The sequence below is a fragment of the Lynx canadensis genome, chromosome A1, assembly GCF_007474595.2.
Source record: "Lynx canadensis isolate LIC74 chromosome A1, mLynCan4.pri.v2, whole genome shotgun sequence".
Lineage (NCBI taxonomy): Eukaryota > Metazoa > Chordata > Mammalia > Carnivora > Felidae > Lynx > Lynx canadensis.
The window spans coordinates 200,638,040-200,665,143 of NC_044303.2; the positions used below are offsets into that span (position 1 = coordinate 200,638,040).

Consider the following 27,104-nt stretch of genomic DNA (forward strand, 5'->3'; position numbering starts at 1 on the left):
TGGTAAGACCATGAGCTCTGATGTGAGACCCCCAGAATTTAAATTCTGACTCCATCACTGTTAGCTTTCTCCTTGCCAAGACTCCTCACTTCTCTGAGCCTGATTTTCTGTCAGGTGAGGCTAGTGATACTCTATTTCATCAAATCGGAAATGCCACTGAGACTCACCATTATTTTGTGTACCAATAAGAAGGAAAAATAATGCTGCCAGCTAAATAAACATATCAACTGTAAAATGCAGTTATAGAAAGGTTAAAACATGACAGAAAGAGATTTTATTAGAATCTCTGTAGTACAATAATACCTATTTGCTTAATGAGAATTGAATAAGTGGGACCCTGAGAACAGTGTCTGGAATATAATATGACTCAAGAAAAGACTGTCATTATTATTATTATTGTTGTTACTGTTAAAAGATGTAGAGGCCTCTCTACCGAGGCCATGAAGTCAGTTGAAGAGAATACTGGCAATAATTTTTAATATAGTCCCCTTTCCAGAAAAAAATTCAGTGGTAATATTTTCCCAGTATCACTTTGCACATTTGGATTTATAATTAACATTCTTGACTGAATCTAAAATATGTGGTAGTAATGAAGGACATATTTTTAAGCTCTGTTAGTCATCATGTCCTTAAATGATATCCTAATAAATGGAGAGACATATCAGTGAAAGTCTGAATTTACAGAAATTAGACAATGGAGTTTTAATATTATATTAATAAGGGTACTGGTTTTTAATATGAATCACATATATTACTAATTCATACATAAACAGAATCTTAAAGGGGATTAATTCAGAGATAAGAATTAAAAGAAAAGTTCAAATTTGGAAGTGCTCATTATTATTCCTGATATAGCATCTTGTGCAGCTATGTTATTGCCAAGATAAATATTCTGTCATGACAATGAGACATTACAAGTTAACACCTCTTTTAACAATGTAAGGATTTTACATAGAAAATGAAAAATGGTATCTTGATGTTTCTTTATGTAAACATGGGGTTTTTTTTTTGTTCTATGCATGCATTACTCTCTCTGTACGTCTATTAAACTATTTGACTTTGATTGTTATTTTGATATTTTTCCTTGACTTAGTCTCAATTTCACTGCATAATGCCTCCATGAAACATGATTTTGCTGCATCACAGTGATCCTCGCCTCATACTGAATCTGAAAAGAGTCACAGATCTCTACAGAAATCTATCAAAACAAAACCTTTTTTAAAAAAGTTTGGCACTTTCACCATTTGTGAGTACTAATTTTTACAAAATGCTCTCTGTTCTTCTAAACCCAATTATTAGTTCTTCTAAAACAATTAGTTCAGTAGCAGGAAAAGTAGACTTAATAAATAATGATTATATGAATAGACAAACATAAAACTAAAAGTTTACCTCAATTCCTGAAAAAATTAGGTTTGGAGAATAATGCACTATGGTTCTGGTGTTATAGGCACTGTCCTTTTTGTTTTTGACTGTGAGACTAACATTGAATTTGTCATTGTGGGACCTGACAATAAGCAGGCCCTTTGCTGTGGTGGATACTTGCAGGGCGAGGTCCGAGATACATTTTTCCTTGTTTCCACAATCTTTGGCAAAGGGAATCTGAAATGGTCACAGAAAAGTATTTTTTGAAATTTAGTTAAGCATGACTGAAGATTAATTATTAACTTGCTGAGAAGAGAAAACATATTGCCAAACTTAGTTAAGCAAGTCACAAAGAGGACAGATTCCACTGCAGAAATCATAAGGAATTTTAGATTTATTCCTATAATTTATAGGGAAAAATAATAAACTTCTGGATATAAATTCTTCTAGTCCTTTAAATAATGCAGTTTTCACAGATGTTTTTCACTGGCTTTAGTCTGCCAGACTAGAACAGTTTCAAGAAAATCAAGTCAAGTACTCTAAGATCCAAATCTATGAGAGAATACTTTAATGCTCAACTCTGATTATGAGATTTCCTATTGAAAAGAATCAAATACTTAGGAATGTAACAGAGCTCAGTCAGAGGGTAGAAAATGGTCAAGCCACATAACTGGGAGCTTTCCCTGACTCCTCTTCTCATTAGTCACACGTCGTTATCCAAACCTTCATTAAGAGCTATCCATTCTACCTTTCTTCTAAGTATCTTCCAACTATCTTCTCACCTCTAGTTACCATCACCTCTAGTCTAGTCATCCTTATTTCCTCCCTGAACTAATGCAACAGCTTCCTAAGTGGTCTCCTGCACCCACTCTAATTCCAATCATTTCCCTTCAATCATTTTCCACACTGCAGCTGGAGTAATCCTGAAAAAAATACAAATCCAGTGCTATCACTGAACCAATTAAAGGCATCCATAGCATTCTATTGCTTTTCAAAATATCTGTGCAGTAGCACAAAGTCCTGAATGATCTGGTTCCTGCCTATGCCTCCCACCTCATCCCATATCACCTTCCCCCCTTGCTCTTTAGCTTCAGCCACACTAGAGAGTTTAGTTTAGTTCCTTTATGCCTCAGAACTTTTACACATATCCCTGTGCATGAAACACTGCTCCCTCCACTCCCCTGAATAGGATGGAAAATCCTCCTATGCTTCAGATCTCAATTTAAATATCACAGCTTCAGGAGAGCACCCCCTGGCTCTCTGCCTAGGCAAAAGTTCCCAGAGAACAATGAAGTTCTCCTCCAGAGCACATGCTTTACTTCCCACCTAATACTTGTTTCCTGGGTTGGTCTGTAAGCTCTGAAGTCTGGTACATGTAAGACACACAGTAAATATATTTGAAAGGAAGAAAGGGAGAGTGAAAGATATGGGTATGGGGAAAACTAATTCCCCATCCTTAATGTCTCCTCCATTGGTGCTACCCCATCCTTCTACTTGCTCACTTACTCCTCAGGGGTGGGACACCAGATTTTGTGAATTTGGAAGCAGGAACATGGTGAACACAGCTCAGTCCCTTCCTGTCTCTCCTGCTCTTGGGGCAGCAGTGTGCCCATGGAAAGCATACATTCTTGCTCTATATCTCCATTCTGCAAGTTTTATGAGGTGAGCCCACACGAAAAAGGCCTGAGATTGATGAGCACTGCTGATGATATATTTGGTAATCTGTGGTCTAAGCCTTGTTCAGTAGGAAGACACCCAGTATGCTGAAACCAAGCCCTGCCACTCAGTGTTTGTTGGTAACAAAGGGAGTTCCAGTAGGCCAACCCATGTCTTTCTTTCTATTGGTCTTAAATTCAGGAGAGATAAAAAAAAAAAAAAAATAGGTGGTATTTATAAGTTCCCTTGAGCTCCAACAATAGGAAGTAGAAGAGTTGAGAAAAGTCTAAAAGAGTCTCATTCTTTTTGTAAAAAAAAAAAAAAAATGATTTAGGGTTGTGTGTGTATGTCTGTGTGTTACAGGTTTCTCTCCCCAAGTATATTTACATATACGTATTCTGAATTTTAAAAAATTTGACTTACATATTCATGTACTGAATTTGGTAGGGAATCATCAAGAACAGGCCCGTTTTCTGGATCAGTAAGATTAAAATCCAAAGTTATCCTCACAGAGTCCCGAAAGTCATGCTTGTCCTACAGGTTGAAACATAAAATACTTTATCATTGGTATCACATTACTGGATGCTCTGACCTTGTCATGGCTTCTTTCCTCTTGCTTCACTGGAGAGAGGTGGCCTTCTGCCTTGATAAGGGACATGGCTGGAATGCACAGGCTTCAGAGTATGACCAATTGATTCACCTCTAGCTTCTTAGGGAGCCCTGCTGGAGTGATCGGGTGTGCCGTACTTTGCATAACAGTATCTTTTCTCTTGAGACCTTAGGCTAAAAATTGTCATGTAATACTTCCAGGAAAGTCTCCCAACTTCAAAAGAGCAAACTTTATTTAAATTGAGTTGAATTTAATTAGCATAATATATGCCTGGAGTTGTAAGAATTTCATAATATAAAGTGATATGTAAGTAGTATGAATGCAATCAATATTGTTTTATACTATCATCAGCAATGGCCATTATTTATGGCATGTCCAGAATTATGAACTTTACAGACATTATTGAGAAGTATTTCAACATCCTCCAAGATGAATGACTCTTATAGTCATTATTTTACATTTGAAAAACTGGGCCTCTAAGAGACTAAACAAGCTGGTGAAAATCACTTGGAATGTGAGGAAGCCTTGCTATAAATTCCATCCTGCCTGACTCTGGAATAAATGTTAAAGTATCCATTTAAATGCAAAAAAATTTTGGAAATTTTGAAACTGGTTCACACATAGTGCACAGACATAGCTAGATTCTAAATTTTGGACAAATATATACTACAGTTGCTTCTATTAGGTTGGAGGTGGTGCCACATCTGGTTTCACGCCCTTTCGGATTTTATACAAGTTCGAACTCCTAAACACTCAGTTCTGATGAAATAGATAGGAGGATAACTCCAATTGTTTTTTCTGATTATAGATTGATATTAGTGTTGACAGATAAATTAATTTCAATGTATGTCGTGGGGAATATTAACTTGAAAATCACTGAGGAGAAATACAGTACACCAGCAGGGCATGTTTTCTGTCACTTCCCTACCCCAACTATAATATTTTAAACATGTAGAATATGAATACATCAACAATACAGAAATAAGTCAAAGGTGGGAGAAACCTGGCCTGTTTCCTTTAAAATTCCAAGATCATGTACAAGCTCCAGGTCTGTCTCAGTCACTAAAATCAGTGTCTTCTCATAATATCCATTCTTCTCTCACTCTGTCTCTCTCTCTCTTTTTTTAAGTACCATGTACATTATAAGAAAATGTTTAAGAAACTCCTGCCCTTATTGGGAATGTTCCCCATTTACACAACGACTCAATAAAATGCATTTTAAATGGTTCAAAAGGGCTTCCTAGCCATCTCTGGAGATTAAGAATTTGCTTTCTAAGGCTCCCTCATCACTGTAATAGAAAGAAACTTAGGTATCATAAAGAAACTTAGGTTATCATGAAATAAAAAATAACAGATTTTTTCCTCTTCAATTTAAAGTCAAAGAGCAACATACAAAATTCAGTGGATGAGAAGGGACCCGGGAAAGCATATGGCCCAAGAGTTTTCAGGGCATGTAGCCACTTATCTACATTTGACAGATGAGGCCCAGAAAAGTTAAATGATGTTTTCAAGTTGAAAGAATAAATGAATGGATACAAGAAATGAGTAAGTGAATGAAGGCAGAAGGTCTCTTATCAACCAGTGCACTGTGCCTTTTGCTATTCCATAATATATGGGTATCTGATAACATACACACAGGGAAGATAAAAGATAGTCTTATGAAATGTATTTGGAAATGAGAAGATCAGGTCTGTGATTTTCTGATAAAAGTGACCAAATAAAATGAAGGTTACTTTGTGATGTGCACTCCAAAATAAAATAATATGGCTGACTTGAAATAAGACATCTGTGCTTTATTCTTGATTTGGAATAAAGCAACTATAACATATGATTTACTTGCCAACATGTAGAAGGAAAGCTTAGTGCATTCTGATTCTTGAACTGTGATGTTTCTTTGAATCTTTCTTTCTTGAGTTCCAGAGAAAAAACTTCGTGATATCTGTCTTAGTGAATCTAGTGTGACACGGTACTGTATATCTGGGAAAAAAAATGACAAGAAACATTTACTTGGGGTAACTTTCATATGGTCCAGTTCATTAAATTAGCATTATAGAAAAACCTTGTGAGCAATCAATCAACAAATAGTTTCTATTATTCAGCTTATCCCCATTACTGTAGTACAATGGTACTCACAGTCATAAAGATAATCTTTAGGAACTCTACAGAACCACCTTAGGAGTTCACTCTGCTTTTAATGTTTAATTACACTTATTTCATAATGTATATGTACATATGCACACACACATACGTGTACACCTACATATCAACTAATTCCTGACCATGCATGTGTTTACTGGGTTTTCACTTAAATTATTATTATTATTTTTAGTTTAGCAATGTTGAAGTCCTGCTTAGAATATTGAATATATTTCAAAAGACACACACAAAAAATACACTAATGAATTTTTACCTATTTTGTGAAAAGGTCATTTTAGATTATGTTCAAAGCACATAGTAAAATAAGTTTAAGAAAATAGGTGTACCAAAATAAAAAAAAACAAGTTAAACCTTACACTTTCTAAAAAGGCAACAATCCTACTCATTTGAACCCTTAGTTACTGTACAGAAATCAAATGAGACTGAAATAATATTGTATATGAAAATGTAAATCATTATTTTACACTCCTATAGCTAATTATCTTCTAATCAGAGGACCATTACAGAGCATAATTATGCACATGTAGAGCAAACTAAGAAAAACAGATTTTAAGGATTAATGATTTTTCGTATTTCACTTACCCTTGGTTTGTGGAGTAAACTACTCTTTTGCAGCCAATGGCCTCCACAGTTTTGAATCTAACACGTTTTAATATCTTTAAAAAAACACCTTAGGAAGTGTGCGTGTAGGGAGGAGGAGACACCCAGGCTGTGCCTGAGAACTCACACATGGAGCATGTCTGATTCTCAAAAGCCAGGGTCACCTTCTGAGTAGAGCAAAGAAACCTCAGTCAGGTGGGGGCGGCAAAGCATTCAGGTCCCCTGCAATATCAGTCTTACCAAAGAGGGGGCAGAAGAAGGAAGACAGGGTTTGTGAAAACCCACAGGAAGGAAAACTGGGCTCCTCTGGAGCCCAGTTTCCAAACTCTAATCTCCAAACTTGTATTATTATTACTGTTTTTAGTACCTGGTTGTTTGCGGTAAAGGGGAGAGCCAGAGGGGAACCATGGACTGTTGAGGCCATTGCATATAACCATACAGTGTCTGCTACAGAACTTACTGGGTTCCATAACATATTCTTTCTTCAGTAGATTTTTTTTTTCAAGGTTCAGCATGTTCACAGGGGCAAGGGTGAAATGCAGATCCCTATCACAGAGGAAATACAATATCTTACTGGATTTCCTGATGTGGGAGCAAATGTATTGTCCTCCTGCCCCAAAGTACTTGGTATACATATTATACTCACCAGCTGTGTAAATTCTGTCTTCTTTGGACTTTAATTTCACATCAAAACACACTGTAGCATTTATGCATACTGTTTCCTTTCCTTCCACATGGCAGTTTTTCTTTTGGATATTCACTTTATTGGGTTCAAAATTCATGGTCACTTTAACTACAGCCACATCTCGGGACCTACAAACATAAAGGGTGATGACTGCTCACATACTGTCACATTTAATGAATGCCATCACTATGCCAGTGCAGTGTGAATGCACTGATGGGGATTCTTCTTTGTGTATGGTTGGCCTCTCAGGACTCCATTTCTTTGGTGAGTTTTTGATACAGAATAGGTGGTATATGAGGTTCCGAGGACACCATCAGGATGTTTTGGAACCATCTTCAACTTCTGGTGCTAAATGGTAGGAGAATATGCCACCCCAAAATGTGATTACAGGAGTTTAGGACATGTCACCCCAAAACATATCACTTTGGTATATTGATTATTTTGAGCTATAGGCACTTGATAAACAGTAAATACAGGAAGAAGCTTTCTCTGAAATTTCCTTCTACCTGAAGATAGATACTCCAAAAGGAACTCAACTCGAGTTTATCAACCAGAGAGGACTGACTCTTATCACAACATAAGAGACACCACACTGGTCACAGTGTGAACTTGGTCACAAACTATCATATCACCTATTTATTTTTTCCAAGGCCCACTCATTTTTCTTAAAAATCATTTACTCTCCCCATAGAGGCCTACATACCTTCTCTCTTGTCTCTATTAAAATGATATTTAAGTCTGGGGTTCCTGGGTGGCTCAGTTGGTTAAGCGTCTGACTCTTGATTTCAACTCAGGTCATGATCTCATGGTTCATGAGTTCCAGCCCCACATCGGGCTCCATGTTTACAGTGCAGAGCCTGCTTGGGATTCTGTCTCTCTCCTTCTCTCTCTGCCTCTCCTATAATCTCTCTCTCAAAATAAATAAATAAACTTAAAAAATAAATAAAATGGATTTAAGTCTGAATTCTAAACCACCTCAAGGAATGACTCATTTTTCTTTGGGTATCTCCCATGTATACATGAGATATACAAATTTATAAATCTCTATTTTTCTCTTGTTAATCTTTTATAACAGGGATCTCAGCCAAGAACTTAGAAGGTTGAAGGAAAATTATTTTTCATTCCTTACAGTTCATAAGCCAAAAATCTGTTTTCTTGTGATGGAAAAAAGATGGAACCAAGTGCTCAGATGCAACTTCAGAACCAAAACCATATTTTGGGAATTTTCAAGTTTGTTTCCAATCTGGAAAGAGTCCAAAGGCCCACGGACAGCTTCTGTCCACTGTAATACTTGTACAGACAAGTACAGGTCCTGTAGCTAGGTAGCTTGTGAATACATAGGTCCCCGATTTGATTTTGCATTGAAAAAACTATAGTTACTTTTCTTTTAAAACATTTTACCCAAAGAAAACATGGAAACATAAAAAAGGAAACAAAGAAAAGAGAAATCACTTGTAATTTTACTACTCAGCAATAATCACCATTAACATTTGATATGCTTTTTTTCTTTGCAGAAGAATATATTATCTATAGATATGGATATATGTGTGTGTATGTGTGTGGGAAAAAGAGACATACACACACATGCATGTACATATGTATCCATACATACTTTTAAAACTTATCATGATATAATGAACAGCCTTATAATATTTGTATTTTTCTGGGAACATTATTTTTAATGACAATAAATTATTCCAGCATACACATGTATTGTAACCTATTTACTCAATCCTTTCTTATGGTACATTTGTGTTAATTTGTTTTTTATTAAAAAAGCTTTTTTAATGTTTATTTTTATTTTTGAAAGAGAGAGAGAGAGAGAGACAGAGAGTGAGCAGGGGAGGAGCAGAGAGAGGAGATACAGAATTTGAAGCAGGAGCCAGGATCCATGCTGTCAGCACAGAGCCCAACGTGGGGCTCAAACTCACAAACCAGGAGAACGTGACCTGAGCCCAAGTTGGGCGCTGAAAAAACTGAGCCACCCAGGCACTCCTGTACTAATTCGTTTTTTAAAAAGTTGCTAGCACAGTGCTGTGATGGCTCTAAAGATTATATATCTTAGATAAAGATTAGAGTTTTAAAATTTTTTCAGAAATTGGGACGCCTGGGTGGCTCAGTCAGTTAAGCGTCTGACTTCAGCTCAGGTCATGATCTTGCAGTTCCAGAGTTCAAGCCCTGCATTGTGGTCTGTGCTGACAGATCAGAGCCTGGAGCCTGCTTTGGATTCTTTGTCTCCCTCTCTCTCTGCCCCTCCCCCACTCACGCCCTATCTCTCTCTGTCTCTCAAAACTAAATAAACACTAAAAACTTCTTTTTTTTTTTAATTTTAGGAACTAAATTCTGTGTTAAAAAGTGTAAATATTTTAAGGCTTTTTAACACTTATTGGCAAATACCTTCTAATGTGTTTTAACCAGTTTACTCTTTCACCAGCAATGAATGAGCATGTCTAATTTCCTGCATAGTAGTTTGGATACTCCAAGAAGAAGCTTCCCACTGCACATCTCTCTGCCCCAACCAGGTCTTTAAAGGGGTTATGGTGCAATCTATTCCACATGATAGGGCTCTCAATATCTGTTCCTGGACGTCCCTGACTGCTGGTGGGCCTGTTTATTGCCTGCCATCTATATCCACTCTCAATCCCTCCTTCAGCATTGTGAAGTCTTGGTCTTTGTGTCCCTGTATGCTGGTTTGGTCCATTCTGCTGGGAGTGAGAGGGACCCAACTCTGTCATTTTGGCCCATTAATGATAAAGCACTGACCGGCAGCAAAAGAGGTCATAAGTAAGTCTTCAGAGCTTTGTAAGAAGGCTTTGAAACAAAACTGGAGAGTAAAAATTGCCCTTATTGTATGTACGTATGTGTATATATATATGTAGCATATATACATATATATGTGCATATTGCATATATATTCATATTGCATATACATAAAAATAGATATATATATTTAATATGAGAGTGAATACAAAAAATATGTTTGAGTTAAGGTTATCATAATAAATTAATTCATGATTACCAGTTCATACAAAAAGTAAATATACCCTTTGTTGCTGACACTAGTGATTTTAGCTGGTTTTGGGTCTGTCATCCCAAAGTCACAGCTACTTGCTGCCTGGCATTCTCCTTTCCTAGGCATCACCTTACAGTTTTCTTTCTCCCTCTCATCCCCCACCCCCGCACTGTACAGTTCAAACATTTCTTAACATAATAGTTATTATCTGCGTACAGTTTAATATGCAATTTGTATTTGGCCATTAGTTCTTAAACAGTACCTCTTTTTTTTATTTTTTTTATTATTTTTTTATATATGAAATTTATTGTCAAATTGGTTTCCATACAACACCCAGTGCTCATCCCAATCAAAATTGCACCAGCATTCTTCTCGAAACTAGAACAAGCAATCCTAAAATTCATATGGAACCACAAAAGGCCCCGAATAGCCAAAGGAATTTTGAAGAAGAAGACCAAAGCAGGAGGCATCACAATCCCAGACTTTAGCCTCTACTACAAAGCTGTCATCATCAAGACAGCATGGTATTGGCACAAAAACAGACACACAGACCAATGGAATAGAATAGAAACCCCAGAACTAGACCCACAAACGTATGGCCAACTCATCTTTGACAAAGCAGGAAAGAACATCCAATGGAAAAAAGACAGCCTCTTTAACAAATGGTGCTGGGAGAACGGGACAGCAACATGCAGAAGGTTGAAACTAGACCACTTTCTCACACCATTCACAAAAATAAACTCAAAATGGATAAAGGACCTGTATGTGAGACAGGAAACCATCAAAACCTTAGAGGAGAAAGCAGGAAAAGACCTCTCTGACCTCAGCCGTAGCAATCTCTTACTCGACACATCCCCAAAGGCAAGGGAATTAAAAGCAAAAGTGAACTACTGGGACCTTATGAAGATAAAAAGCTTCTGCACAGCAAAGGAAACAACCAACAAAACTAAAAGGCAACCAACGGAATGGGAAAAGATATTTGCAAATGACATATCGGACAAAGGGCTAGTATCCAAAATCTATAAAGAGCTCACCAAACTCCACACCCAAAAAACAAATAACCCAGTGAAGAAGCAGTATCTCTTTTTAAAATGTTTCTTTTCCTTGAGTTTTTTAAGGTGAACTATAGTTGACATATAATTTTATATTAGTTTCAAATGTGTAACATAGTGATTCAACAATTATATTCATCACCTTACGCTCACTACAATAAGTACAATTGCCACCTGTCACCATACAATGCTATTACAATGTTATAAATTGTAATTATAGTTGCAATTAGTTATCTTAAATTATGACAAAGTCATCTAGTTTCAGGTCTCTATCTTCACTACTTTTCTAGATAATATTTTTGGGGAAAAGACCATTGATATTTGTTTCCATCTAAATTACTTTAAACTAATGATTGATTTGGAAGAATCAATATATGGACTTGCCATCAAAGCACATGGCATAAATATAAATATATTTTTTATATTAAATATTTCCATTGTATGTATTTTTAATTTCTTTTTTTTTAAGTTTATTTATTTTGAGAGAGAGAGAGAGAGAGAGAGAGAGACAGAGAGAGCGCCACAAGCAGGGGAGAGGGGCAGAGAGGAGAGACAGAATCCCAAGCAGGCTCCATGCCATCAGTGCAGAGCCTGATGCGGGGCTCGATCTCACAAACTGGGAGATAATGACCTGAGCTGAGATGAAGAGTCAGATGCTTGGCCAGTTGAGCCACCCAGGTGCCCTTTTAATTATATTTCTTAATGAAGTTTGAAACATTTAAAAAATTATCACACGAAATTTATCTTAAGATTATCCTTGATTTTTTAGTCACTTTTCCTCCCAAAAGAACCCTTTTTGAAATTGTGTTTTTTAACTAGTTAAAATGGGGTTATTAATGACATTACCCAATAAATTATTTTATCAATAAATAAGTTAGTAAGTAAAATGGTATTAATATGTATATATCTGACCATTGACTAGAATTTTAGAATGAACTGAAATTAATTTGAGGATGCAGACATTTTAAAGGCTGAGTAGAGATATCACTGAAGATGCTTCTATGCTTGACCAACAATGTATATACAGACAATGACGTACAATTGTCTAATTACATGTATTAGGTAAATGAAGAATGAAGAATCAATTACCATAAAAGTCTGTGAACAACTCAAAGTTAGGGATGGTTTCTTATTTATATAATTCTCTATGAGGCCTTCTTTCTCTCCTATGCTGCTCCCTAAAACAGAATACCTACCTTAGTGCTGAGCACATAATAGATACCCCAAATTAAGGGTTGATTCTATTTGTTTCTTTAATATGGTTTCTTTATTTTTAAGATTTATTGACTTCTACAGCTTCTTGAACTACATAACTTTTATCTAAATAACAGAGCATAAAGGAAAATATTTGGTATGAATGAGCTCTAGTCATACCGAGCTCTGGAACTATTTGTGAAATGTTATGACTAATAGGATGTTATTAAAATACATACCAGAAGAGGGCAGCACCACCAAGGCCCCCAATAGTCACATCAGTCAGACCGTCCCCATTTAGATCCATTTCTCCATGGATAGACTGGCCAAAAAATTTCAGTGTCTTGCCATCTCCACCTGATGCAATACGCTGTGAAAGTACCAACAGAGAGGTTTTATGCCAGAAGAGTATATTCAAAAACAGTTTTAAATAAATCTGAGAACTTGGATTGGTTAACATAATATTAAATTTAAAGACCTTTTGGAAAACTGCCCAAGAAGCCCCTCATGTGGAGACAAGATGAATTACTCAGATGTTACCAAAAGTTGTTCTTTTTATAGTACAGACAAAATAATTTCAGGGTCACTGACACCAGAGAGAAAAAAATTATATAACGTCATCTTGTCTAATGCTCAAGGAAAACATTAGTGAGTAACTGGCTCTTCCTTTCTAGTTTCCACTCAGTCCCATAACACAGAGTTATTTGAAGATACTGGAACCTTGAAAACACATCATACAAGCAAGAGGGGGAGTAGAAGTTTGTCCTAGGGGTCAGTTTAGGGGTCAAAGAATTGGGGGGCTGGGTATAAATAGCACATTCCATCAGATACATTTTCCAATATATGATCTTCTTTGTTAAAGGTCAAGGGCACTATAAAAATCGATAGGCACAAATGAATATGGAGTTCTTGAACATTGATTTGTGCACACTGTGTACACCCATACATAGTGTGTTTAAAAGTTGTACTTCCTGGTTTAGCTTTGACTCAAGCTGATAACATATATATTTTTAATTTTAGAGAGAGGGAGAGTGAGAGACAGAGAGAGACAGAGGAGATTCCTGAGCAGGCTACACACTTAGGGAGGAGCCTGACGCGGGGCTTAATCCCACAACCCTGGGATCATGACCTGAGCTAAAATGGAGAGTTGGACGCTCAACCATCCAGGGGCCCCTAAGCTGATAATATTTTCATAGAACTGATAGCAAGAAGAAAGGACTGACAGACCCTCCCTAAACTTGGGGGTCTTCTTATCCTCTTGTTTTTCACTTAAAAACCATAAATTCAGAAGCCAAACAAGGCAAACCAATAGAAACATTTTTTATGCTTAAATATTTGTGGCTCATTGGGAAATATTTCCTTATGTTTTCAGCAAACAAATCAGGAGATATCAGCCTCATTGGTTCTGGAGGAGTTCATTCAGTTTGATTCTGGATTATTCCCCACACAAGCAGCACCTCTGGTTACCATGGAAACAGGTGAGCACATCCTCACTTATCCTTGGGAAAGTGTTTTTCCAATAATTAAGCAAAATCAACTCTAATATTCTTTCTTGTGGTTATTTAAAGCTGCATCTTGAGTTAGCCACCATTTTACAAAATAAATTTCTTATGACAGTCTATTCCTATTATTAGTGATTTAAATATCCTCTTGTTTCTACTGCAAATGCCATTCCACTGAATTTTCAGGATTAGTAGTGAAGGAATAAAGTGGTAGAACACAAGAAAGAAACTCCTTCCTGCAATTCCTAATTGTGTCACATTCCCGTGGTTAATATTGTCTGTTTTCAGTTAAGTAATACCATGAAATATTTGCTTTGAAAGAAACAAATAACTTACTGAATGGATGGAAGTGTTGTTACTGAAACATGCCCTTTACTTTATTGTTTCATTAATGTCATTATGGCTTTATGAAAAATTAAGTACAACTTCACAATACATGAATGGATTTTGAGAATTCTCTTGACTACAGTATGGAGAGAACAGTCAAATATAAAAAGAAATAATTGATGACCCAATTTTCTTTTCATGTTATATAAGTAGTTCAATGCCTAACTACCATGGTTACTTAAAAATCAGACAATTACATTAGAAGAATTCCTTTAAACTCTTCTGTAAATTTGTATTTTGCTCATGTAGGAAAAAATTACATTTATGGATTAGAATCATTAACTGACAATAAATTTAAACAAGAACAACAGAAAATCCCTTGTAGGTTAAGCTTAGTTATTCAGATTTTTTTCCAGGAGGGATTACTTGTGAGGAAATTATAAACCTTCAGGAACACAAATTCATTTGATGAAAATATACTAATTTAATTCATAAATATAAATGTAATGCAATTTCATTACAACACCATGGATACTGAATATAAATACAATAATCTCATCTTCTTTATTGGCTAAATTATATCATTATTGTTCTTTTATTTAGAAAGTGGTATCCTCTGGGGTGCCTCAGTGACTCAGTCAGTTGGGCATCCAACTCTTGATTTTGGCTCGGGTCATGATCTCATGGTTCATGGGTTTAAGCCTCGTGTTGGGCACCATGTTGACAGCACAGAGTCTGCTTTGGATTCTCTCTCTCTCCCTCACTCTCTGCCCCTCACCTGCTTGCTCTCTCTCTCTCTCTCAAAATAAATAAATAAGCTTTTAAAAAATAAATAAAAAGAAAGTGGTAACCTCTGTTTAGGATCAGGCACATTGCAAATGTTAAATAGTGTCATCATAAAGTGTTCTTTTGTTTTTTACCATTTTGAAAGCTCAGATCATGGAGCCATGGCAAAAAAAAAAGCAGAAAAAAATAGAAAAGAGGATAAAATACAAAAAAATGCTTCTATAAAGAAAACTTAAAAGGAAATTAAATCTAGTTTTCCAATAGAGTCAGAAGAAAAAAATATAAATAACTCATGAAGCAAGACAAGAAGCAAGCCTAGCACTGAACCTGCTTAATGTTTAAGGGTGGGAATAGTAGGCTGAACTTCTTACTTGTGCATACTCTTGCCTTATAGTCTTGCCACTCCCATGATAAATGTACACGGCTCCCCCATGATCATCTTCCAGGGGAGCTCCTATCACAATGTCATCAAATCCATCAAGATTGAGGTCTCTCACAGCAGCAATAGCTGTTCCAAAACGAGCCCCACACGGCTCATTTTTGTTTTCTTTTGTGCATGAATTGTGCTTCAGAGATGAACAACAAGTCTGCTTAATGGGTTCCAGGCTCATTTGATATTCAAACCTTGTCTGGAAGAAAGATAAACAGGATACTTATGAATTTCTATCGTTACGACAGCACAGTGAAATTTTTAAGTACGTACTAAATCAGAGCTATTAAAAACCATTTGTACATCAACAGTAAAGTTTGTAAAATTTCTTAAAAATTGTGGTTATCTGAGAGCAAAGTTAAAGATTTTAAAGAACAGATTGTAGAAGTGTGGGGAAGAAGACATATTGAACATTTTAATGGATTCTCTTTTTAATGCAATCAAATGACTATATAACTCACAGCATGCTTTTAAAACCAAATAACTGAATTTTTAAACCCTCAGTTCAGGTTGCTATCCTTTCTTCATCCAATATTTGCTTCTTTGAAAAGTCTCTATACAGTCTCCTCCACAGGGTAAAGAGAAAATTCACTCTATTCAAAAAGTAAGCTTTTCCCAAAGCTATCTAGGGCAACACCCATGTGCCCCCCCCCCCCAAACTCAGTAAAGGTCAGAAAGTACTAGTAATGATGGACAGGAACACACTTTCTAGGAAAACAAGGAAAAACAGCAAGGACCAAAGAAATTTATGGGAGGAAGCAAACAAAATGATAGGAAGAAAGGTATACAATTTATGAATTAAAATAATTAATATGGAGAGACTCTAAGAATTTAAAAAGCTAAAGAGATAAGTACTGACTTTGCTGTAAAAAGCAAAAACCCTTCTAACAAAGACATCAAGAATTATTGCATCTACAAATGATGTCGAAAGTCAGGAGTGGAAAACAAAACCTCACTCCAGCCCAATGAAGTATTCCAAAGACCAAAGTAGTTTACTGTAACTGTCTGATGTCACTGCCTTAAAATTCACTACTCCACAGTCTCTCTGCTTCCCCAGCTTTTTTGGACAGCTAATGCAGTTTTAACTGCTAATGTTCCCAACACCTCCAGGCCAGAGCCTTGAATGGTTGCCCTGTGAGTTTATTTAGCAGTTTAGTGAGATTTATATTTATCTCTATATATTCTGCTAAAAAAGGATAGTTCACATTTCCAAGCAGAAAGCATCCAATGGTTTGAACTACTTTATTAGAACTGTAAAATATTCATTTAGAAATGGAGGAGTTGGTGACGGTAAAGGGGCCCTGAAAGATTCTTTGCTCCTTTTTCCAAAGTGAGTACAAAATTAGAACTGCATTATTTATTTGAAATTGAAAAAAAGGAAGAGATATTCACGAATTTCTACCAAATGCAGAGTGATCATTACCTGATTCAGGGCATACACATACACTTTTCCTTGTTCCTCTTTCTCTGTTCCCATGTACATGGGAGCCCCAACCAGAAGAATGTCAGTATTAGAATCTTTATCAACGTCAAGTGTGGTTAAAACACTGCCAAAGTAGGAACCAATCTAAGGTACAAAACAAAACAAAATAGTGTGATGAACATCAGAAATTCTCAAGAGAGCTAAAGGCTGCATTTCTTTTACTTATAGTAATCTAGAAGAGTATTTGAAATTCAGATATATATAGAAATAGAAATAAAATACAGAAACAGATTCTACCTGGAAGCTCTTTATTGGTTCTTGTGGGAGGCTAATAAATAGACCCATCCCTGAGGATGAGCAGCTGTCATAGATTCTGCAGCTTGAGAGTAAGAGAAATGGCTTCCTTTAGATTTCATCCTAAACACTCTTTCTTCTCCAAAAAGCAGAAAAGATCAGTAATGCCACCATAATTTGTTAAAGAAGATAAAATGAGAAAAACAATAAAAGGCATTCTGGGATGGCTTCAATATGTTTATTTACAGTAATATGAAAATGTGAATAATATACAGTATGAAGAACTGATTTGTCTTGGAACACTGATGTAGCATTTCACCTTGTAGATTTAGAAAGTTGTTTATTCGACAAAATGGCTAAGTCTTGTCCTAGCACTTGTGGAAGATAGAGAAATATAAAAGGATTGCAGAGGGACCATCTTTTAAAGATACGGCTGTAGCACTCTCAACAATAGCCAAATTATGGAAAGAGCCTAAATGTCCATCAACTGATGAATGGATAAAGAAATTGTGGTATAGGGGCGCCTGGGTGGCTCAGTCGGTTAAGCGGCCGACTTCGGCTCAGGTCATGATCTCGCGGTCTGTGGGTTCGAGCCCCGCGTCGGGCTCTGGGCTGACAGCTCAGAGCCTGGAGCCTGTTTCGGATTCTGTGTCTCCCTCTCTCTGACCCTCCCCCATTCATGCTCTGTCTCTCTCTCTCTGTCTCAAAAGTAAATAAACGTGAAAAAAAAAAAAAAGAAATTGTGGTATATATACACAATGGAGTACTATGTGGCAATGAGAAAAAATGAAATATGGCCTTTTGTAGCAACGTGGGTGGAACTGGAGAGTGTAATGCTAAGTGAAATAAGCCATACAGAGAAAGACAGATACCACATGGTTTCACTCTTATGTGGATCCTGAGAAACTTAACAGGAACCCATGGGGGAGGGGAAGAAAAAAAAAAAAAAGAGGTTAGAGTGGGAGAGAGCCAAAGCATAAGAGACTCTTAAAAACTGAGAACAAACTGAGGGTTGATGGGGGGTGGGAGGGAGGGGAGGGTGGGTGATGGGTATTGAGGAGGGCACCTTTTGGGATGAGCACTGGGGGTTGTATGGAAACCAATTTGTCAATAAATTTCATATATATAAAAAAAAAATAAAGATACGGCTGTATTTTAGGGAAATGCAGGAGACTTACACTTCATTATCTAAATGCAATAACCTTCCCAAATATTGACCTGGGTTTAATATTTGATGCTCTTGATAATTCTCTTACTGAAACTTCCTGTCTTGGCTTCTATGATTTTAATTTTGGTCTCTTGATTCTGCCACTGTTTCATAGGCCACCCTTTGTTTTCATCTTTGCTGGCTCCTTTTCCTCCTCCCATGCCCTAGATTTTGGCTTCCCAAAAGCTATGACCTGCATTCCTCCCCCACCCCCACCACTCACCCTGCCATCTCTTATCCTAGATGGCCAATCCTTGCAAACACTTCCATTACTGAAAATTGCAAATTTCTTTCTATCTTCCTTCTCAAGGCTCCAGTGCTACATTCCCAGACATTGGTAGACACTTAGAGAACTGCTAGACATTGACTTTCGAATGTCCTTTTCTCACAGGTTGTGAAGGGCTTAAAAGGTTTTTTTTTTTTTTTTAAGTTGAATAATTACAAACATAAATAAAATGCTGTAAGATCTGGCAACCTTGGGCCTTTATTCCCACAGGGCAATAGCCGTCTGGAGCTGAGTGGGAACTAAATGTTTAGATGGCTCAGGAACTGTCCAGGCCATGGTTCCCACCATTTCCTGTTGTCCTCTGTGCAATAGCTTTATTTATTTACTTTACCTTCCTGGCACCCATAATCATTTGAATTTGTGCTCACTGTTACAGGAAACATGTAAAACCAAATACCATTAAAAACATACCTAAACCACTTTAGTTGCTGACATTCTAATCATGGTGCCACCTTTCTCCCAGATTCCCAGGCTTGAAACTTAAACCATTCATAATACAAATCATTTGTGACTTTCACAAGCAATTCTTCACTTCCTGTCTCGTAAACCATTAATAGAGTAATATCAGACGTACAATGTCATACAGGATGCGTCATTTTAGAGTCCTGTCAGTTCCTCCTCATTTGTGTCTACTCTAGTCCTTCCTTTTCCATTTTTATTGGTGATACATCATTTTAGGCTCTCCTCACCTTATCCTTGAGCGACAATAGACTTGTTTTTATTGTTGATGCATTTTCTGATTACAAATGTGGGCAAAGTGCTAATAAAACCCTTTAACAAGACATATATATATATATATATATATATGTATATATATATATGAATCTAGATATGAGATTCTAACTTTTGGTTTACTCTCTGCTCCCCCAGACATCTGATGGGGAAAGGATTTCAATTATATTATTAAGCAATCCTGAGTGTGGTAAAAATAATCTCTGATCGGGGATGCCGCATTTAGGCTGTGGGGAACTATAAATACCTGATGGGCTTCCCAGGATGCAGTGACTATCACAACTACGTGCCCTCAGCAGGAGCCCTGGAAGCTGTATCTATGGTGTTGTTATAAAAGATATTGGCTCCTATAAAGAGAGGGTAGCTCTGCGCCTGCCTGACATGTCTGTCTCCTCACACCGAAGCGGTTCTGCTAGGCTGGGCAGCTATGAGCGTGCCTGCAGGAGAGGCAGGCTCACACTGCCCTGCCTTTTGGAGTGGTTGGTGATGGCAGGAGGGTGGCCGGGGTGTCTAGTAAGCTGGGCTACTTAGCGAAGCCCAAGTGATTGCTGTGCAATAATAACCAACAGCGTTGATGTTTCTTTTAGTTTAACAATATTTGCACATATTTATGTTTGCATATTGTGTGAATAACTTCTTAAACTACTTTTGGTATTTAATATCATCTAACGAGAAGTTTTTGATTTTACATGTTATCACTTTCCACTACCTCCAGGAGAAAATCCAAATTCTTTAGTTTGCCATTCAGAACCTCAACAATCAGGGTCCACATTATCTTTTTAACTGGCTCTTCTGCTCTTTCTACCTATCTACGGTCTACCTTTCCCTCTAGACAAGCACAAATGTTACCTGGTATTAAGACTTCTGGCACCCATCCTAGAGTAAAACAATCTTTCCATCTTCAAGATGTACTGTCTGTGCCACGGGCATTTTCATGCTTCTTAATGTTTTAGAACTTTTTTCCTGTATGTATATATCTATCCATTTGTATCTACAGCATCATCTCTACGTTTTACCTCCATTTCCGTGCAACTGAAATGTTCCGGAAGCCAAATATGCAGATATTTTACATTCCTACAAGGAACCCAACACGGGGCCCTGTTTAAGTTTGATGTTGAATATGACAGGACTTTTTGAAGTTTAGGAAAATAGATGGGTAATTTAAATTTACATAGAGTGTAAATGGATTAGAACAACAATTTTTCAAGCTTACCTGCTCTCCACTGAGTGTCTGGAGAATCCTGATGTCTCCATCTTCCATCCTGTAGATGACAACCTGGCCCGTGTGATTGTACCGTGGCTGTCCGGCAATGTAGAGCACATCTCCCGAAACCGTGGCGGAGTTCACTGTGTAACCTAACAAAAGAGAGATGCCAGATATACTATCTGACTCCTTAATGTCTACACAGAATAAATTAAGATCCACTTTAAAGGGCTGGGAGGATCATTTGTGTATTTTTACAGACTTCTCTCTTTTTTTAAAAAAATGTTTATTTTTTTTGAGGCAGGTAAGTTTGTCTTGGTGGAAGCTTTTAGCATGCTCTCTGATTATCTACAGCAACTGCTTTGTCCACCCCCCACCTCAGGTTTTCATTGTTTAAAGGCACAAATGATATAACAATCGTGACAGAAGAAGAAAATAAAAAAAAAAAAAAAACCTTCATAAACTCAATTCACCACTTTGTAATAAATCAATTGTGCTTCATCTGGACAGATATGTCTGTGCTACAGAAATTAAACATTTTATATAGGGGAATCATAGCAAATTTAAGCCTTTTCTGCATTATTGCTGTAGATTTTTAAGCAGTAATGTGAAGTAACTGAAGTTTATCACTCCTAGTTAAGGCATAAAGGCATTGCGTTTCTACCGCAGGACCATTCCCCAATAGAGTAGTAGAATTTTTAGGTGGTTTTTAATTTTCTGATATTATACTTAAGCCTGCAAAGACATCCTTGAACACTTAACATTTTTACTTCTTTTGGATTTTCTTTGATGATAAATTTCAAGGAATAGATTACTGGATCAAATTTTCAGTTCTTTCAGTGTTTGGCAAATTGTTTCCAGAACATTTGTACTAATTTATTCCACGCACAGCCAAAGGACAGACTAGTTTCATCAAACTCTCCCAAACATTGGGTATCATTACTATTATTCAAATTTGTGGATGTTCTAATAGATATTAAGCATAATCTAACAATAATACTTCACTGTGATTTTAATTTGTATTTGTTTGATTACAAAGAGGTGTAGGGTGGGTGGGTTACACAAGTGATGGGGATTAAGGACGGCAGTTGTTGTGATGAGGACCAGGTGCTGTAGGGAAGTGTGGAATCACTATATTGCACACCTGAAACTAAAATTACACTGTTTGTTAGCTAACTGGAATTTAAATTTAAAAAGTGAGCTTTGACATTCCTCTTTTTTAATTGGGTTTTCTTGCCCATTGCATTTTTTTGTGTCTTGAAGGTAGACTATTGTTAATTTTTGAGTGAAGAGTTAGATTTATTCCTTGTGCTTGTAGGAAACAGTGCTAAATCAGTGAATAACAATTCTCCTGGGCTGATTTCAACTTTACAGAAGGAAGAAATGTTCTTATAACCAGATCTGTCCATCAGTGGATCAGAGGGCAGATTATTTTTCCAAAGGCCACAGAACCGCATTTCTTACTAAGAAAAAAGATACATTGATAATTTATTTTCCAAGTGTTTTCCTGCAAGGCAATAGTTTCACTTTCTTACAGAACTTTTGAAGAGGAACAGAGGTTTTTGTACTAAAATATGTTTAATCTTACAAGTGCAAAAGGAACACAATTCCTCAGGCATATTTTCCTTCAGGCATATTTTCTCCCATTCTCATTTCTTCATCTTTCTTTGAGCTTCTAAAAAAATTATACATAATAAATTGTAGACTGTTCTTTTTCAAACAATTAATGTGTCATAATTCTTCTGTTACTAACCACAATATTGCTTAAAAAATAAAAACTTTAAGGTCATGTTTATATATAAATAAAATAAAAAAGAAGAATGTGCAAAGCAAAGGCTGTTTTATTTCATGTCATTCTACTAAGAAATATTAAGCAAGGATTGGCCTAAGAGAGTTAGTACACTTTGTTTTTGTTTTTTGTTTTTGTTTTTGTTTTTTTTACCTTACAGAGCTATGAATGCAAACTAATAAAAGAACCTTTAAAAAATTAAAAATTATGTTTGAGGTTTGGAGTTGTGTGATAATTTAGTTAGTTTTGATAACTTCATAACTAAAACTATTAGCTGAAATCTTCCCAGAGACAGTACCTACTGGTCAGGTAGTTACTGGGTGGAAGCTTAGGAATCCAAAGACAATAAAGAGGGAGAAAAAAAGGAGGCCATGTAAATAAAGTCTAGTTTTCATGAAAGGAAAATAATTATACACATCTAAGTTTAATGTTGTTTTCTGAAAGAAAAAAAGAATTGAAGAGAAAGGAAAATTCATGGCATAGCCTGCTGCATGGATTTATAAAGAATAAATCCTATCAGCTTTCACAATTCACTTCCTGGGAAAAGTGCTAGGACCTAGTGAGGTAATGGGAAACAGGTATGCTCTGCTTTGATGTCATGTGTTTGTTTGCCTCACATCTTTACATTTTTTTTGAATTTGTCTGGCATGATTAGAAATGGGAAGACTGTAGGTGGAGGAGGCAGGGAACTTTGACTGTATTCCCACCATCAAAAACACTTGCTAAGTGCATACTGGCCTAAAGCAGTTCCTGGATGAGTGACTATATCCTGAGAGGTTTGACAACTTCTGTTCCTACTTCTTTCTGGTCATTATTAGTATGAGATTTTTTTCTTTTCTCCATAAGATTTTCCATTGCCTAATGACTTACAATCCACATAGATTTCAGACTAACACATTCAAGCTCTTTTTATTTTTCTTTTAAAAAAATGTTTATTTATTTAGTTTTGGAGAGGGAAAGAGAGAGTGTGTGAGCGGGTGAGGGGCAGAGAAAGAGGGTGAGAGAATCCCAAGCAGACTATAGGTGTGCTGTCAGCAAAGAGCCTGACTTGGGGCTTGATCTAACAAATCCTGAGATCATGAACTGAGATGAAATCAAGAGTCTGACTCTTAAGTTACTGAGCCACCCAGGCACCTTCAAACACTTCCTAATTCGTAATCCACACAGGCAGACATTTTGAAATTCTCATTTCAGATTTAGATTAATATTTGGGGTACAAAGCTATTTTTCTCCCCTATCCCCTTTCTGGGTGCTTTTCTATTTTAAAATAAATTTTATATATCTTAAATGTTATATTGGCAAAATATCTTATGTGCTAACTTGTGATTAATCTAATGAAATGAATTCTAAAATATAAAAACATCATCTTAGTACATTGTAGACAACGTACCCCCAAATTTCCTTTTTTGGGAAGAAAGAAATCATATGTTATAAATACTGTGGTCAGGAATGAAGGTTCTCTTAATTTTGTCTTGCTCCAGTGATATCTTTAAGTCTTGAATTCTCCAAGTCTGCTTTAAGCACCATGAATCCAAGCTTTTGGGGGATAATGGATTTAGGCTTCCTAAGACTACTTGGTTTTAAGGAATTTCATCACATAACAAGAAGTCAGAATATAAAAAAATACTACAGTATTATTAAAATGTGTGAACTTAAGATTTGTGGACTTCATGCTATATCTTTAGTTTTTTAAATGTTGTTAATTTTGAAATGAACACTGGAATAAGAATCACAATACCTAGATTCTAGTTTCAGGTATGTCATAGGTAGCTGTGACATCATTTTTCAATTCCTTAATATCTTAATTTGGAAAATTGGATATTAACCATATGCTAAGATTTCTTTTAATGCATATGAATTTTAGGCCCACCCTCTTTGTGTTACAGCACAATCCTCCAAATATTTAAAAGATACGCAGTGTATATTTTGTTTCCTAACCATCAATTTCTTCAAATTTTGCAGACATTGGGGAAGGAAAGAAAGGAATTTTTTCTAGATCAGTATCCTTTAGATAATCTTTTATTGGCACATCCTAGTTTAGCATTTTCTTTTGTAATGTGTGATGTTTAGAACAATGGAATGCTCTAGCTGCTCTCTGACCAGGACAGAATGTAATAGGAATTTTATGAGAAATAAACTAGACTTTCATGAATGCAGTTCAGCATGTGTTAAGGGGTTTAACACTCACATTGTATGTACTGCTTACCACTGTAGTTTTAATTATCTAAATCCCTCAGGCCTTTCATTTTTAAGTCCTACCTGCCTCTACAGTTTTAAGATGTGTCTTTGAATAAGGAAATGTATGGACCTACCAGTAAAGACCTCCTACCTTCCTCATAAAATAGAAAGAATCTGGATAGAGAGAAAAAGACTTGCCTCCAGGACAGAAAGATCCCAGAGAGGAATGCTAACATACTAAAATATGAACACTGAAAAGTATTGGTTTCCTTAACCGCTGCACCTCCAGCACCAAGAAAATACCTGGGGCAAAACAGGTGTCCCTCAAACATTTGTTGAGTGAGTAAAGTGTTGGGAAACCATATTCTGAGGGTTCTTTTCATCCTAGGCCCTAATTGTTTACTGAGATCATTTAGTGATAGAACACTTCCCTGGTATCCCCTAGGCAGCTCAGTACAGATGGAGAATAAGGTGATAACAGACACATACCTCCTCATTCCAGAAAAGTCTTTTAAAAATAAGATGACATTACATCACTGGGCTTAAGTTCAATATTTGTCTGGTTGTGAATAGAACTATTAAAGAAGAAGCTATATGACAAGACAAATTAAAATTTTATTTTCCAAAATTAGGACTCATAGAAAGAAATGATATAGGATGTTTTAGAAAATATGGGAGTCTGATCTGCAGGATATTAGCTGTGTCAAGGTTTCTCTTTTTACCATCATTTCCTGTCCACCAGGTGCAAAGCTCTTCTTGAAGTTAATGAGAATACCAGACACAGGGAGACTTCAAAAAGTGCACATATCAGCCTAAATCATTCCTGCACTAGGGAGCCCTTCTGAGAAAGTGTGATCTCCATGTTCTAAGATTGCTCAGAAATTAAGGCTGCTTGGGAACTTTCAGGGCTCCTACAAAATGTCTAGCTCTTGGAAGTTATCAGTCTTCACATGGTTATAAGTAAACCTATGTAAATATAAGCAAATAATGCTAAAAATAAAAACAAAACCAAAAATAAACCACAATAATTTTCTATCAATTACATCTAAACTTTACCTAAATAAGAAGCAAGAGGTTCATTCTTTTTGGTAGACTCAACATTAAAGGTTGTGTTTTGAGGGATTATGATTCGATTAGCCTTCTGCATGACGACTGTTCCATTCCAATCATAGGCTCCTACTGCTCCAAGCATGACCCAGTCCTTATATCCAAATAGAGAAAATAAATGACATTTAACAAAGTAGCAAGAACACAGCATTAACAATATGATAGATTCTATTCAAAGTGCTTTACATATATTAACTTAGAATCCTCACAGTAATACTATGGTAACCTGGTAGAGTAACTTGCTCTCGGTTATACAGTACAATTGCCCACTGAAATGTCAATATTCCTTTGCAGGGACTCAGATGCATTTTTTTTTCATCAGCTACAAATGATATATTTCCTAATCTTGTCTTTCTGTTTAATTCTGGGTGTCAAGAATCCTAGGTCTTGAATATGGTATTCTTTTTTTTTTTTTTTTTTAATTTTTTTTTTCAACGTTTATTTATTTTTGGGACAGAGAGAGACAGAGCATGAACGGGGGAGGGGCAGAGAGAGAGGGAGACACAGAATCGGAAACAGGCTCCAGGCTCTGAGCCGTCAGCCCAGAGCCCGACGCGGGGCTTGAACTCACGGACCGCGAGATCGTGACCTGGCTGAAGTCGGACGCTTAACCGACTGCGCCACCCAGGCGCCCCTTGAATATGGTATTCTAATAAGATCTTAAAATACAATGAGATTGAGAAAAAGATACAATTCATATCATTAGCAACCATTTTAAATTAAGTATTTCATTTAGCCAGATGTATAATTACATAAGGCAGACCTCAAAATGTTTGATTCACAATTATTAGTACGATATAGTGAACTGTGGGATATAACATGTTTTCTTAATATGCTTGTGAAATGCCATTTTCCTATTTCGATTAGAAACATCATCACAGTCTGAATAACTGGGCAAGCCATGAACTGCTAGTTGCACTTATAATGGTGATGCCTGGGCATTGTTTTTGGGAGCAGAAACCTTAAAAAAAATATTTCATTTTCTACCAAGTGGTCAATATACCTGTGAATAATGAGCACTGAAGCCAGTCTGAGACATTTCCATTTCAAATGAAGCTGCTGACTGGTCAGCTGTAGCTATAACAGAAAAATAAATGACTTTTAGCACACTTGATTTGGAGAAGACAGAAACAAATTACAGACTGGGCTCTTTACCAACCAGAATTTCCAACATCTTTTGGGTATGTTCAGCCACACATTTCTCAACCCCAAATTCCTATGTAGGGCTGGGTAAAGGACAGAGAAGGTTAGCAGAAGGGCCGTGGCTAGATTCTTGACCATTGGCTTCCCCACCCTTGCTGGAGAAGTTGAGAAATCTCCATTCATGCTTCTCTTCCTATACTCTAGCATACTTGTGGATGGTATGGCACTTTGGATCCATGTGGTTAAATCAAAAGTACTGAAGTTGAAAACCTCCTTCTTCTTCTCACATTGTGGGAATCCTGCTCAGACATTAGCCTAAACTTACCCGATATGTTACAGGGCTAAAAAATCTTTATTCACATATTTA

At 36.5% G+C, this 27,104-nt stretch overlaps 1 protein-coding gene across 1 annotated transcript in view; it reads right to left on the reverse strand.

The window, feature by feature from the left end:
- Nucleotides 1–27,104, reverse strand: part of ITGA1 (integrin subunit alpha 1) — a 172,645-nt gene that overhangs the window by 31,231 nt on the left and 114,310 nt on the right. Inside the window, exons 10-19 of the mRNA XM_030330081.1 lie at nucleotides 26,598–26,671; nucleotides 25,544–25,688; nucleotides 20,530–20,672; nucleotides 16,798–16,941; nucleotides 15,316–15,573; nucleotides 12,569–12,699; nucleotides 7,032–7,198; nucleotides 5,469–5,605; nucleotides 3,442–3,552; nucleotides 1,390–1,599 (exon numbers count right to left, since the gene is read on the reverse strand). Coding sequence (XP_030185941.1) covers nucleotides 1,390–1,599; nucleotides 3,442–3,552; nucleotides 5,469–5,605; nucleotides 7,032–7,198; nucleotides 12,569–12,699; nucleotides 15,316–15,573; nucleotides 16,798–16,941; nucleotides 20,530–20,672; nucleotides 25,544–25,688; nucleotides 26,598–26,671 — 1,520 coding nt within the window. The remainder of the gene's footprint in view (nucleotides 1–1,389; nucleotides 1,600–3,441; nucleotides 3,553–5,468; nucleotides 5,606–7,031; nucleotides 7,199–12,568; nucleotides 12,700–15,315; nucleotides 15,574–16,797; nucleotides 16,942–20,529; nucleotides 20,673–25,543; nucleotides 25,689–26,597; nucleotides 26,672–27,104) is intronic.